This window comes from Saimiri boliviensis, chromosome 17, assembly GCF_048565385.1.
Source record: "Saimiri boliviensis isolate mSaiBol1 chromosome 17, mSaiBol1.pri, whole genome shotgun sequence".
Taxonomy (NCBI): domain Eukaryota; kingdom Metazoa; phylum Chordata; class Mammalia; order Primates; family Cebidae; genus Saimiri; species Saimiri boliviensis.
This window is the reverse complement of record NC_133465.1, coordinates 64,975,441-64,990,642: the sequence shown is the minus strand read 5'-3', so window position 1 is coordinate 64,990,642 and position 15,202 is coordinate 64,975,441. Positions and strand designations below refer to the sequence as shown.

The window sequence follows — 15,202 nt, the reverse complement described above, 5'->3', positions numbered from 1 at the left end:
AGATTCTGGAGGTTGGTAGGAAGATCTCTAGAAAAGTCCAATAAAAGGTTCTGTTGCTGCTCAATTCTACTATGACAACTCTCTCTCCCAGAGAGCAGACTTAGTCTTTGTCAGGCTCCCTTATTCTCCTGTTTGCCATTTTTCCAGAACCTCCTCTCCAGGTTTTTTAGAAAAACAAAACAAAAAACTTGGCTGGGCACAGAGGCTTATGGCTGTAATCCCAGCACTTTTGGAGGCCAAGATGGGCAGATACCCTGAAGACAGGAGTTCGAGACCAGCCTGGCCAACATGGTGAAACCCTGTCTCTACTAAAAATACAAAAATTAGCCAGGTGACGTGGCATGCATTCTCTGCCTTGTAGTTTCAAGCGATTCTCCTACCTCAGCCTCCCAAGTAGCAGTAATCCCAGCTACTTTTCTTTTTTTCTTTCTTTTTTTTTTTTTTTTGAGCTGTAATCCCAGCTACTCAGGAGGCTGAGATGGGAGAATCGCTTGAACCCATGAGGCAGAGGTTGCAGTGAGCTGAGATCATGCTGCTGCACTCCAGCCTGGGCAACAGAGCCAAGAGTCTATGTCAAAAAACAACAACAACAAAAACTAATATTTGCCATTCTTTTTTTTTTGAGACGGAGTTTCGCTCTTGTTACCCAGGCTGGAGTGCAATGGCACGATCTCGGCTCACCGCAACCTCCGCCTCCCGGGTTCAGGCAATTCTCTTGCCTCAGCCTCCTGAGTAGCTGGGATTACAGGCACACGCCACCATGCCCAGCTAATTTTTTGTATTTTTAGTAGAGACGGGGTTTCACCGTGTTGACCAGGATGGTCTCGATCTCTTGACCTCGTGATCCACCCGCCTCAGCCTCCCAAAGTGCTGGGATTACAGGCTTGAGCCACCGTGCCCGGCCTAATACTTGCCATTCTTATTTCTCCTTCCTTACCGAGGATTTCAGTTTAGGTGTTTGGGAGCCTGATTTTTCATTTTCAGAGAATTTTTTTAAAATTTTAACAGGCCAGGCGTGGTGGCTCAAGCCTGTAATCCCAGCACTTTGGGAGGCCGAGGCGGGTGGATCACGAGGTCAAAAGATCGAGACCATCCTGGTCAACATGGTGAAACCCCATCTGTACTAAAAATACAAAAAAATCAGCTGGGCATGGTGGCGCATGCCTGTAATCCCAGCTACTCAGGAGGCTGAGGCAGGAGAATCGCCTGAACCCAGGAGGCGGAGGTTGCGGTGAGCCGAGATCACGCCATTGCACTCCAGCCTGGGTAACAAGAGCGAAACTCCATCTCAAAAAAATAAAAAATAAATAAAAATTTAACAGAGTGTAACATAATGCCAGTTGTTTGAAGTTACAAGAAGTCATATCCATGTAACTGATAATACTTCAAATGAAACCTTTCACAAACAAACCTAAAAGACAGCATAATTGTCTTGTAGCTCTTTTTAAAGGGAAAAGGAGCCAGGCTCAGTGGCTCACGCCTGTAATCCAGCAATTTTGGAGGCTGAGGTGGGCTGATCACCTGAGGTCAGAAGTTTGAGAACAGGCTGACCAACATGGAGAAACCCCCATCTCTACTAAAAATACAAAATTAGCCAGGCATGGTGGCAGCATGCCTGTAATCCCAGCTACTCGGGAGGCTGAGGCAGGAGAATCGCTTGAACCTGGGAGGCAGAGGTTGCAGTGAGCCGAGATCACGCCATTGCACTCCAGCCTGGGCAACAAGAGTGAAACTCTGTCTCAAAAATAAATAAAAATAAATAAAATAAAAGGGAAAAGGAAATGATTGGGTTTTTTCCTTATTTCTTTTCAGGTTTTGAATGAAGAATGTGATCAGAACTGGTACAAGGCAGAACTTAATGGAAAAGACGGCTTCATTCCCAAGAACTACATAGAAATGAAACCACATCCGTAAGTTGAGCTCCATTAGTCTTGCAAGGGTTGGACCCACCTGCTTGTTTCAAACACCCTTTTTAAAATTGAGATCACTGGGATGGATGTCGTATCTTTTATTCACGTTTCTAGGGAATAACAAAGGATATTGATTGTGTATGTTAATAGTATATAATGATAATATATAATATATAATACATGTATATTATATATTATTGATATATGTTATATATATATAAACATATAATAGTCAATATTATATGTTTTAGATTGGTAATCACTGTCAGTGATCTTCAAAACTAAAACAACAGTTTTGCAGGTCCATAATTCTTTTTCTGTTAAATATGTCTCACGGTCAGATGTGTTGCATTTTTTTTTTAGTTTTAGAAAAGGTACTTACATGATTTTGTGTTTATTAAGTGCTATTCCTATGGGACGGTATCTTCATATCTTTGTATCCCAGAGCACAGTGCTTGGCATCTACTAGTTCTTAATAAATGTTTATCCCTCTATCTTAGTGTTCCTACTTAGAAGAGAACAAAATATGCTCTCCTCCTGGCTGCTGAGAGCAGCAAATATTTTTAATTTTTTTATCAGAAGCTACCCCTACTGTGATTTATATTGATCAAGACTTAATGGGACCCTGGGAGCCCCTGCAGACCACTGTTCTCCCACCCTCACTCACCCCTCATTCACAGGCCCTGCTTCTAGCGCAGAAGCAGTTGTTGGCTTGGCTTGCCTTGCGGGTATGTCAGGGGAGCTGAGGCTTTCCACACTCAGACTGGAGTGCCATTGGATGTTGTCTGCTTGCTTTTACACCAGCTGGTAGTGGAAACTTTCAGGTGGCTGGTTGCATCTTGAGTGGGAGGGACCCATTGAATCACAGCACATCCTTCCCAGGTCCCATATAAGCCACATAATTTGTGCACTTCTGTTTCCTTCAGTCATCCTAAAAATAAACTAGATCAAGGATTGGCTAAACTTTTTCTTTAAAGAGCCAGATAGCGCCGGGCGCGGTGGCTCAAGCCTGTAATCCCAGCACTTTGGGAGGCCGAGGCGGGTGGATCACGAGGTCGAGAGATCGAGACCATCCTGGTCAACATGGTGAAACCCCGTCTCTACTAAAAGTGCAAAAAATTAGCTGGGCATGGTGGCACGTGCCTGTAATCCCAGCTACTCGGGAGGCTGAGGCAGGAGAATTGCCTGAGCCCAGGAGGCGGAGGTTGCGGTGAGCCGAGATCGCGCCATTGCACTCCAGCCTGGGTAACAAGGGCGAAACTCCGTCTCAAAAAAAAAAAAAAAAAGAGCCAGATAGCAAGTAATTTCGGCTTTGTGGGCCACATACAGTCCTGTCAAATATTCCTTGTAAAAATTTTCTTTTAACAACGGATTAAAAATTGTAAAAAACAGTCTTAGGTTGTGGACCATGTAGAAACAGATTTAGGCCAAAGGCCATCATTCGCTGGCTCCTTTATTAGATCCAGACACAACATGGACTTCAGTTCACTTTTACTTTCGTATTTTCAGATTGAAAGGGAATTCAGCAGAACATCATGCTATACTTCTTATATGAAATGCTTGTGGCTCTGTATTCTTATTTTTCTTCAGAGTGTTTCGGATAAAACAGGCATTTAAATCTGACTGTTAAAGATAGGAAAGGCCACCACCATACATGGAAAGTTGTAGTTACTGCCAGACTGACTGGGACAGTCCCTCCCTTGCCTTGACCTTTTGCCCCCACTTTGAAGAACTTTAGAAGAAGAATTGATTGAGAAGTGCCCAGCACAGGTTCAGCTGGGTTGTTATTTGCAGACTCTGGCCAAAGGGTGAGCAATGCTCAGCCACTCTGAGCTCTGAAAAGGAAAGTAACAACTTAAAACTCCTTATTTATTCAGGTCTACCATATTGCTAACAAAGACCATGCTTGTGTTTATGTGGGGTATGGCCTTGCAAACACAGTTGCATTGTATAGGGCTGCTCTTTGGCTGGATGTTCATAGGTATAGGGTCAGGGTCAGTAACAGGCCTTCTCTTCCCCATCCTACCACCTCCTGGGGTTTTTTTGCGGGGGCGGAGGCGGCAGAGAAAAGGAAAGTCTAAAATGGAGCACCAGGCCAGGCGTGGTGGCTCACGCCTGTAATCCAAGCACTTTGAAGGCCAAGGCGGGCAGATCACCTGAGGTCGGGAGTTCAAGACCAGCCTGACCAACATGGTGAAACCCCATCTTTAAAAAATAAAAATAAAAATGGAGCACCATCTCAACTAATGCAGCATTTGAGTTAACAAATTAGACACAGACTACAGAATGATTGTTGGCATTAGTGCCGTAGCATCAGTTGTACATGCTTGAGGAGTGAATCCAAATATGTGCTTTTCATATGAAATATGTATGGATGGGAGCCTATGGGATGTAGTAAAGAATTATACTGGAAAATTAGCCTTTTCCCCCAACTCCTTAGCTTTCTCCCTTGCTATTTCTGTTGTATAAGCCCATCTTTCTTCTTTTTCTTTGAGACTGAGTCTTGCTCTGTTGCCCAGGCTGGAGTACAGTGGTGCAATCTCTGCTCACTGCAACCTCTGCCTCCTGGGTTCAAGTGATTCTCCTGCCATAGCCTCCTGAGTAGCTGGGAATATAGGCGCACAGCACCACTCCTGGCTAATTTTTGTATTTGAAGTAAAGACAAGATGTCACCATGTTGGCCAGGCCAGTCTCGAACTCCTGGCCTCAAATGATTCACCCAGTAGGCGTCAGCCACTGCACCTGGCCAAAGCCCATCTTTTTAAAGACTTTTAAAATATTTGCCCATCGGTGATTGCAGTGATCCAAGATCACACTACTGCACTCCAGTCTAGTCAACAAAGCAAGACTCTGTCTCAAAAAAATAAAGAATAAGACATTCATCCATAAGCATGTAGTCACACGTACATATCATTTAAAGAAGTTAGTCAGACCGGGCGCGGTGGCTCAAGCCTGTAATCCCAGCACTTTGGGAGGCCGAGGCGGGTGGATCACGAGGTCGAGAGATCGAGACCATCCTGGTCAACATGGTGAAACCCCGTCTCTACTAAAAATACAAAAAACTAGCTGGGTATGGTGGCACGTGCCTGTAATCGCAGCTACTGAGGAGGCTGAGGCAGGAGAATTGCCTGAGCCCAGGAGGCAGAGGTTGCAGTGAGCCGAGATCGCGCCATTGCACTCCAGCCTGGGTAACAAGAGTGAAACTCCGTCTCAAAAAAAAAAAGAAGTTAGCCAGCGGCCGGGCGCGGTGGCTCAAGCCTGTAATCCCAGCACTTTGGGAGGCCAAGGCAGGTGGATCACGAGGTCAAGAGATCGAGACCATCCTGGTCAACATAGTGAAACCCCGTTTCTACTAAAAATACAAAAAATTAGCTGGGCATGGTGGCGCGTGCCTGTAATCCCAGCTACGCAGGAGGCTGAGGCAGGAGAATTGCCTGAACCCTGGAGGTGGAGGTTGTGGTGAGCCGAGATCGTGCCATTGCACTCCATCCTGGGTAACAAGAGCGAAACTCCGTCTCAAAAAAAAAGTTAGTCAAATTTATAAGTGATATAAATGCTGTAGAAATGTTTTAGTGTTTTAATAGTGATAGCTGTTCACGGGATCTTATTCTGTCATCCACGTTGGGCTCAAGTTACCCTTCAACCTCAGTGTCCTAATTCCTGGGTCTATAGCTGCGCACCACCATGCCTGGCTAATTTTTTATTTTTTGTAGAGGCAGGGTCTCAGCTTGGGTTGCCCAGACTGGTCTTAATCTACTGGGCTTAAGCAGTCCTCCCACCTTGGCTTCCCAAAGTATTGGAGTTATAGTTGTGAGCCACCCCACCTGGTCCCAGATTTTTTTTTTTTTATATGGGTGCTTATAACAGGGATGTGTTTATTTTTTAAAAATTCCAATTAGGCTGGGCGTGGTGGCTCACGCCTGTAATCCCAGCACTTTGGGAGGCCGAGGCAGGTGGATCATGAAGCCAAGAGATTGAGACCATCCTGGTCAACATGGTGAAACCCCGTCTCTACTAAAAATAGAAAAAATTAGCTGGGCATGGTGGCGCGTGCCTGTAATCCCAGCTACTCGGGAGGCTGAGGCAGGAGAATTGCCTGAACCCAGGAGGCGGAGGTTGCGGTGAGCCGAGATCATGCTGTTGCACTCCAGCCTGGGTAACAAGAGCGAAACTCCGTCTGGGAAAAAAAAAAAAAAAAAAATTTCAATTAGAATATTTTTAAAATATGATTTGTACCTCAGTTTATTTTTTTTTTTAATTGAAAATAAAATTAGCCGGGCGCGGTGGCTCAAGCCTGTAATCCCAGCACTTTGGGAGGCCGAGGCGGGTGGATCACAAGGTCAGGAGATCGAGACCATCTTGTTCAACATGGTGAAACCCCGCCTCTACTAAAAATACAAAAAATTAGCTGGGCATGGTGGCACGTGCCTGTAATCCCAGCTACTCAGGAGGCTGAGGCAGGAGAATTGCCTGAACCCAGGAGGCGGAGGTTGCGGTGAGCCCAGATCGCGCCATTGCACTCCAGCCTGGGTAACAAGAGCGAAACTCCGTCTCAAAAAAAAAAAAAAAAAAAGAATAAAATAGGCCGGGCGCGGTGGCTCAAGCCTGTAACCCCAGCACTTTGGGAGGCCGAGGCGGGTGGATCACGAGGTCAAGAGATTGAGACCATCCTGGCCAAAATGGTGAAACCCCATCTCTACTAAAAATACAAAAACTAGCTGGGCATGGTGGTGCATGCCTGTAGTCCCAGCTACTCAGGAGGCTGAGGCAGGAGAATTGCTTGAACCCAGGAGACGGAGGTTGCGGTGAGCTGAGATTGCGCCATTGCACTCCAGCCTGGATGACAAGAGTGAAAACTCCGTCTCAAGAAAAAAAAAAAAAAAGAAAAGAAAAGAAAATTGCATTAATTTTAAGCTGGGGGCAAGAAAACACAGCAGCCATATCTATGTATTTGTGTACCAGACAGAAAGGTTTGGAAACCTACGCGTCAGAACCACCAACAGGTGCTGCCTCTAGAGAGTTTAAGGGAAGGGCCTTGCTTTTTATGTTTGCTTCACGTACATCTAGGCTATTTTAATTTATATTCATTATTTTATACCTAAAAGAGGGAAAAAACCTGCCTAGTAGCAAGATCTTGGGGGTCTTGGAAGAAAGTGAGTGTGGCCGATGAAGAAGCGTCACCCTCACCCAGCTGTGTAGGGAGTGCAAGCTGAGGCCATCTGTGGATTTTCACTGCTGTTCCCAGTCAGATGCATGCTGCATACACTTATATTAGAAACTCAAGGCCCCCAGTATGAGAAAAGGTTTAAATTGTCTCAAAACTGTTAACTGTTCTTTTATGTTTGTTTATTTAGAGATGGAGTTTCGCTCTTGTTGCCCAGGCTAGAGTGTAATGGTACGATCTGGGCCCACTGAAACCTCTGCCTCCCAGGTTCAAGTGATTCTCCTGCCTTAGTCTCCCGAGGAGCTGGGATTACAGGTGCCCGCCACCATGACCGGCTAATTTTTGTATTTTTGGTAGAGATGAGGTTTCACCATATTGGCCAGGCTGGTCTCAAACTCCTGACCTCAAGTGATTCGCCCTGCCTTGGCCTCCCAAAGTGCTGGGATTATAGGCGTGAGCCGCCACGTCCAGCCTGTCCTTTTATATTAAAGAGAATTCTGTTCTAGTGATATGTGATACCTCTTGTGTGGCCTGATTTCTCGGCACTACAGGCCCTAGCCCTGAGTTATTTGTAGAAGCAGAAGGATCTGTGGTCCCCACTCCTGAGCAGCCTGGCAGTAGAGTATGCACAATGAGAAAGACTCCAGTAGGTAGATGCCGGACTGTTGGGAGTTACTAAGGGCAGCTTCTCAGCATGTCCTTCCTACAGTTCACAACTTTCTGTTTGCATTTGAGTATAGTATAGTATATTATTTTAGGGACATCTTGAATATGGTTGCTTATAAATAAGATATGCAAGTTAGATTTACAACTTTAAATGGACTATTTGGTCCATTAAAGGACTTTTTATATTATAATTAGCATATTAAATGAATGCCAATTTTCATGTAAATAGGTCTTTATTAGCTATAAATAACTTTTGCTTTTAAAAATAATTAAAAATGATTTTGAGAAGAGAACATTGTTTTCAGTTTCTCCCTCTTGATTAGTTACAGTTTTCATTTGAAGTGGCCAGGCAGCTTGACTCCGAGCTCTTGTAGAAGTGTTCCTCTTCTCTTCCTCTTGATAAACAACAGCCAGTTGCTTCACAGGTTTTCATGAATTTAGCCACTTTTTCTTCTGGCCAAGGTGAATCAGCAGTTAGGAGCAGAAGAGTCTGTAACTTGCTTCAAAAATCTGAATTTTGCAGCTAGCTGCTGCACCTATGGCAAATTACAGTATTTCTGGTGGCTTCTGAGAGCTGAACTCTGAGCAGTGACCACAGTGGCAGGCCTTGAGAGAAATGCTGACCTTAGTTACTGGTGGAGGCCACTCTCAGACAGTCTGAACCTTTTGCCTTTGGGCTATTAGCAGAAGTAACCCTGCCTCCAGATCCTGGGCCTTCCAGGTTTCCTCCCTACCTTCCCTTACTCCCACTGTGGTACAGCTGCGACCTTATCACATGGCTGCAGGAAGGGGCCAGTCTCTCCTCGGCAGTTCATCTTGTACACCAAACCCAAAGGCCTGGGCTTTTCCCCGGGTGCCTTTCTGATGAGTCAGTAGGAAGTCCAGTGGGCTTTGGCCTGTGAGGCCCGTCTGCAAATGGCTTCCTCTATAGAAAGAGTGACCCACAGTTAGTGCCTTGGTGAGTTGCTTTCTGGGAAATGGAGTAGGGTAAAGACATTTGAAGGTCCATCTCGGGGGGACCTGACCAAAGGTTGATACTGGGCACTGTGAGGCTGGAGGATGAGGAGGGAGGCCCCTTCCTCTGGCAAGGAGTATTGTGTTACTCACATTTCGAAGGCTGGATTTCCCGTTTCTTTGTGGGGAAGCAGATGTTGATCAGCTTGCCTTCCTTCCTTAGGTGGTTTTTTGGCAAAATCCCCCGAGCCAAGGCAGAAGAAATGCTTAGCAAACAGCGGCACGATGGGGCCTTTCTTATCCGAGAGAGTGAGAGCGCTCCTGGGGACTTCTCCCTGTCTGTCAAGTAAGTATTTCCTGCTGTAGTTCCCTGGAATCCTGTCTCTGATGCAAATTGTGAAGCCTTCAGACAGGTGGCTGGCTGCACACAAAATGGTGGAGGCTTAGCCTAAATAGTATCTTCATTTGACATTAAAATCCTCATTTCCGGCTTCTCTCAAAATTAGTTCTAGCAGCACTGGATCTATATTCCCCTGTGGACACAACCTTCAGGAGGTGAGCAGCAGCTCCCTACAGTCAGCCCATGCCTGCCAGTTTTCCCTAGTGCACAGCACTCCTGAGCTGCTGCCCTCCAAGGGATTCCCGCAGCTCTTTCTAATGGGGTAGTGGAGCTTCTGTTGGCTGTCTTGGCTTGCCTTGCTCAGGTCCACTAGCTTCAATCCACCAGCCCCATCCTAGGCCCTCACAGTCACTTAAGGCTGCCACAGGGGATTTGGGGCTTGGGTTTCCCCTTTGGAAAGTTTAGATGGGTAAGAAGAAGGAAGTTCTGCCACCTTGGAACAATTTTGGAGAATAGAAATTAGCACTTGAAAGAAACAGTTCAAGTGCTCATCTGTGAAGTAAGAATTTCGAATTAATTTGTTATTTCCATATGTTTTTTACTTTTAGTTGTTTTTTATTTTTTGTGAAACGGAGTCTCGCTCTGTCGTCGGGTTGGAGTACAGTGGCACTATCTCAGCTCACTGCAACCTCCACCTCCCGGGTTCAAGCGATTCTTCTACCTCAGCCTCCTGTGTAGCTGGCATTACAGACGCCCACCACCATGCCTGGCTAATTCTGTATTTTTAGTAGAGACCATGTTGGTCAAGCTGGTATCAAACTCCTGACCTCGTTATTCGCCCACCTCAGCTTCCCAAAGTGCTGGGATTACAGGCGTGAGCCACTGCGCCCAGGTGTGTTCTTTTTCTAAAGGAAGGCATGAGAGATTCCATATGATATTAGTAGTACCTTGTAAATATATTTAAGTGGAATTAGTCTGTATTCCCAACATAGGAAAAAGCCAAAATTGATATACTTAAAGAGGTCTGATGAAGAGCATCTTGGAGTGGGTTTATGTAACTGAGATCGTATAAGATGAGGGGGAACAAGCAGTAAATCCCTGGGTGGCGGCCAGAACCAGGAGGCAGCCACATGCTCGACTGGAGGCTGTTTGCTCAGCAGAAGCTGCCAAGCTTCCATTTTCTCTAGTAGAATCTTATTCGTTTTAATCTTTTTTATTTTATTTTATTTTATTTATTTATTTATTTATTTTGAGACGGAGTTTCGCTCTTGTTACCCAGGCTGGAGTGCAATGGCGCGATCTCGGCTCACCGCAACCTCCGCCTCCTAATTCAGGCAGTTCTCCTGCCTCAACCTCCTGACCTCGTGATCCACCCGCCTCTGCCTCCCAAAGTGCTGGGATTACAGGCTTGAGCCACCGCGCCTGCCCTTTTATTTTAATATATAGAGAGATGGGGTGTCACCATGTTGGCCAGGCTGGTCTCGAACTCCTGACCTCAGGTGATCCACCCATCTCGGCCTCTCAAAATGCTGGGATTCCAGGCATGAGCCACTGCGCCCTGCCTTCTCAAGAAGAATCTTTTAAGGATTTGGTGTATTTACTGTTTTAGAAACAAAAACAGGTGTCACGACAGTCTTCAACAAGACACACACCTTTGTAAAAGAGGTTCAAGAATCAACAGTCTTCAGATGTTTCTTAGTTTTGGGATGTTTTGAGCCTGTGATTTGAAACACAGTAGTTAACATACTGCTTATTATTGGGGTCCTGGGCTCTTTTAGAAACCATCTGCATTGCATGGGTGGAAGTGGGCCTCTGTGGGGCCAGCAGTACCATGTAAATATACCCTTGCTAATGAAGCTTTCTCACCTTCCACATTTTGTCTTGCATGAAAAAGCCGTCTTTTTTTGCGGGGCATCTTGTACTCAGTGGCTTCCTTGAAGCTCAGTGCTGCCACCTGCCGGAATGATTTTCTGAAGCCTTTGGTTTCTGTCAGCTGTAAAACTGAAGGAGGGACTCATTCATTCATTGAACAAGCACTCCGAGAGTACCTTTTTAGTGCCGGGCAAGGTGAACAGGATAGGCAGAAGCACCTTCGCTGGGCTGGTGTTTTAGCCAAATATCCTATGACAGACCCTGTTAGCTACTACCAGCCAGTCATGCTCTTGCCAGTTTTGCCAGCCAGTATAAAAGGGTGAAATCTGGTGACGGAAAAGCTTTTGGATCTCAAAGCCTGGGCCTCTTTTATTGTCGCAGTATGTCCTTTTGCTCAGAGACCTTTTCCCCATGAGTGGAGCTAAAATTCCTGAACAGAAAACATGACTTTTTCCCAGTTATGGGAGAATTGTTGAAAGTATTTCCAGCCCTCCTCACCTTCCAGCCTGCTTTTCTAGTCTGTGGATATCACATGTAAGATTTTAATTAATTTTTGATTCAAAGGAAGTTAAGTCACACTCCTTTGTCTTAAGGACATGGTTTAATGTGGTAGGGTGCAGGGCACATGGACTAACCCTACAGACATCTTCAGAATTAGAGTGACTGATGGCCTCTCCCTGTCTGGTGAGGGTTTTTCATGTTGTCCTGGTGCCCATCAGTCATAGGAGGTATCTGTCCCACGGTCACGCAGTGAGGAGATTTGTTGTCTGCCGTCCCAACTTATCAAGACATCTCCTATGTGGGCAGATAGCCCTCAATTTGCCAGGATAGAGCCCTCACTGTGTGCTCTCTCTTCCTCCCAGGTTTGGAAATGATGTGCAGCACTTCAAGGTGCTCCGAGATGGAGCTGGCAAGTATTTCCTCTGGGTGGTGAAGTTCAATTCTTTGAATGAGCTGGTGGATTATCACAGATCTACATCTGTCTCCAGAAACCAGCAGATATTCCTGCGGGACATAGAACAGATGCCACAGGTAAGCCTCATCAGGGTGAGATGGGTATCATTTTTAGCAATTAAGAATAGCTCCAGGCCGAGGCGGGTGGATCACAAGGTCAAGACATCGAGACCATCCTGGTCAACATGGTGAAACCCTGTCTCTACTAAAAATACAAAAAATCAGCTGGGCATGGTGGTGCGTGCCTGTAATCCCAGCTGCTCAGGAGGCTGAGGCAGGAGAATTGTCTAAACCCAGGAGGCAGAGGTTGCAGTGAGCCAAGATTGCGCCATTGCACTCCAGCCTGGGTAATAAGAGCGAAATTCTGTCTCAAGAGAAAAAAAAAAAAAAAAAAAAAGAATAGCTCCTCAGGCCAGGCGTGGTGTGGTGGCCCACGCCTGTAATCCCAGCACTTTGGGAGGCTGAGGTGGGCGGATCAAGAGGTCAGGAGATCGAGACCATCCTGGTCAACATGGTGAAACCCCATCTCTACTAAAAGGCAAAAAATTAGCCGGGCATGTTGGCGCATGCCTGTAGTCCCAGCAACTCAGGAAGCTGAGGCAGGGGAATCACTTAAACCTGGGAGGTGGAGGTTGCAGTGAGCCGAGATTGCGCCACTGCACTCCAGCCTAGCAACAGAGCAAGACATTGTGCCACTGCACTCCAGCCTAGCAACAGAGCAAGACACCATCTCGCCGGGCACGGTGGCTCAAGCCTGTAATCCCAGCACTTTGGGAGGCCAGGGCGGGTGGATCACGAGGTCGAGAGATCGAGGCCATCCTTGTCAACATGGTGAAACCCCGTCTCTACTAAAAATACAAAACATTAGCTGGGCATGGTGGCACGTGCCTGTAATCCCAGCTGCTCAGGAGGCTGAGGCAGGAGAATTGCCTGAACCCAGGAGGCGGAGGTTGCGGTGTGCCGAGATCACGCCATTGCACTTTAGTCTGGGTAACAAGAGCAAAACTCTGTCTCAAAGGAAAAAAAAAAAAAGACACCATCTCAAAAAAAAAAAACCAACAAAAGAAAGAATAGCTCCTCAGTGTAGATTCCTGTAGGAAAGGGTAGGCGCTCCTCAACACGCAAGTGCCCGTCAAGGATTGTAGCTGGGGCTTTGCTTATTACTGAAAATGTTACCCTCCATTCACACTTAAGATTTGTTGATTCTGGCCCTGCTTAATAGCTCACACCTGTAATCCTAGCACTTTGGGAGGCCAAGGCAGGCGAATCACTTGAGATCAGGAGTTTGAGATTAGTCTGGCCAACATGGTGAAAACCCATCTCTACTAAAAATACAAAAATTGGCTGGGTTTGGTGGCTCACACCTATAATCTCAGCACTTTGGGAGGCCAAGGCAGGCGGATCACCTGAGGTCAGGAGCGCGAGACCAGCCTAGCCAACATGGTAAAAACCCATCTCTACTAAAGTAAATACAAAAAAATTAGCCAGGCGTGGTGGCAAGCGCCTGTAATCCCAGTTACTTGGGAGGCTGAGGCAGGAGAATCACTTGAACCCAGGAAGCTAAGGTTTAGTGAGCCTAGATCATCACGCCACTGCACTCCAGCCTGAGCGACAGAGTGAGACTGTCTCAAAAAAAAAAAAGAAAAAAGATTTGTTGTTTTACATACAAGGTTTTTTCATTTCCAAAGGCAGCGTGTAGCCAGCTTGCGAGTCTCTAGGGAGATGGTCTTTAACACACCCTCCCAAAGATCCTATCCCTAGAAGCAATTATGAGGAAAACTATGCTTGCGAGGGAGTGGGGCTAGCACCCGTCCCTACTAGTGCCCTGGTCATATGGGTGGTTAGAGTCCCTTATGTTATTCGAGCTCCAGAACTTTAGACTGTGTAACTCCTTAAGGGATTTCCAAATCCTGGGCCCGCGGGCTAAATACAAACTGCTGCTTTTGAAGAACTTTCCCCTCCACTCACTGCCTGCCCGCTGCTTAATAAGTCAGCATAGTTGGCCATTGTCCTCCAGGAGACATACTCCAGTATTTTTTGAGCATTGGGGAAAGGTCACGCTAAACCCACTGAGCTTGTAAATTTAGAATAGGTAAGAATAAACAGGTTGGGAGATGGGAGGTGATTTTAGGAAATGTGGAGAATTTGGCATGCATTCGTTCCCCCTGGAGCCCATCTGGCCTCGGAGGTGCTGGCCACAGACCAGGAATCCAGCGTGGGTTTTCCCTGCTTCTGTTTTGCAGCAGCCGACATACGTCCAGGCCCTCTTTGACTTTGATCCCCAGGAGGACGGAGAGCTGGGCTTCCGCCGGGGAGATTTTATCCATGTCATGGATAACTCAGACCCCAACTGGTGGAAAGGAGCGTGCCACGGCCAGACCGGCATGTTTCCCCGCAACTACGTCACCCCTGTGAACCGGAACGTCTAAGAGTCAAGAAGTGATTATTTAAAGAAAGTGGAAAAATGTAAAACACATACAAAAGAATTAAACCCACAAGCTGCCTCTCACAGCAGCCTGTGAGGGAGTGCAGAACACCTGGCCGGGGCACCCTGTGACCCTCTCACTTTGGTTGGAACTTTAGGGGTGGGAGGGGGTGTTGGATATAAAAATGCCAAAACTTACCTATAAATTAAGAAGAGTTTTTATTACAGGTTTTCACTGCTGCTCCCCTTTCCCCTCCTTTGTCCTTTTTTTATCCTTTTTCCTCTTCTGTCCATCAGTGCATGACGTTTAAGGCCACGTATAGTCCTAGCTGACGCCAGTAATAAAAGACAAGAAACCAAGTGGGCTGGTATTCTCTCTATGCAAAATGTCTGTTTTAGTTGGAATGACTGAAAGAAGAACAGCTGTTGCCGTGTTCTTCGTATATACACACAAAAAGGAGCGGGCAGGCAGCTGGATGCCTTTGCTGTTCAGCTTCCTCCAGAGAAGGAAGCTTATAGGAATCTGCCTGTAGCCCAGACCCCCAGTGTGTTTTGCCCAAGTTGGAAGTAGAGCGGAGTAGAAGGAAAGCATGTTGCTGCCTTCGTGGCTTCCCAAGAAAGCCCACCTGGACCAGGCATGGTGGCTCACACCTGTTATCCCAGCACTTTGGGAGGCCAAGGCGGGCAGATCATGAGGTCAGGAGTTCGAGACTAGCCTGGCCAACATGGCAAAACCCTGTCTCTACTAAAAATACAAAAATCAGCTGGGTGTGGTGGCGTGTGCCTGTAGTCCCAGCTACTTGGGAGCCTGAGGCAGGAGAATCACTTGAACCTGAGAGGTGGAGGTTGCAGTGAGCCAGGACCACGCCATTGCACTCCAGCCTGGGTGACAGAGCAAGACTGTCTCAAAAAAAATA

The 15,202-nt window shown here is 46.5% G+C and overlaps 1 protein-coding gene across 1 annotated transcript in view; it reads left to right on the top strand.

Moving 5' to 3' along the window:
- GRB2 (growth factor receptor bound protein 2) overlaps positions 1-14,645 on the top strand; it is an 87,334-nt gene extending 72,689 nt beyond the window's left edge. Inside the window, exons 3-6 of the mRNA XM_039476017.2 lie at positions 1,813-1,910; positions 8,918-9,040; positions 11,770-11,938; positions 14,104-14,645. Coding sequence (XP_039331951.1) covers positions 1,813-1,910; positions 8,918-9,040; positions 11,770-11,938; positions 14,104-14,289 — 576 coding nt within the window. The 3' untranslated portion in view covers positions 14,290-14,645. The remainder of the gene's footprint in view (positions 1-1,812; positions 1,911-8,917; positions 9,041-11,769; positions 11,939-14,103) is intronic.
- Positions 14,646-15,202: the final 557 nt, after the last annotated feature.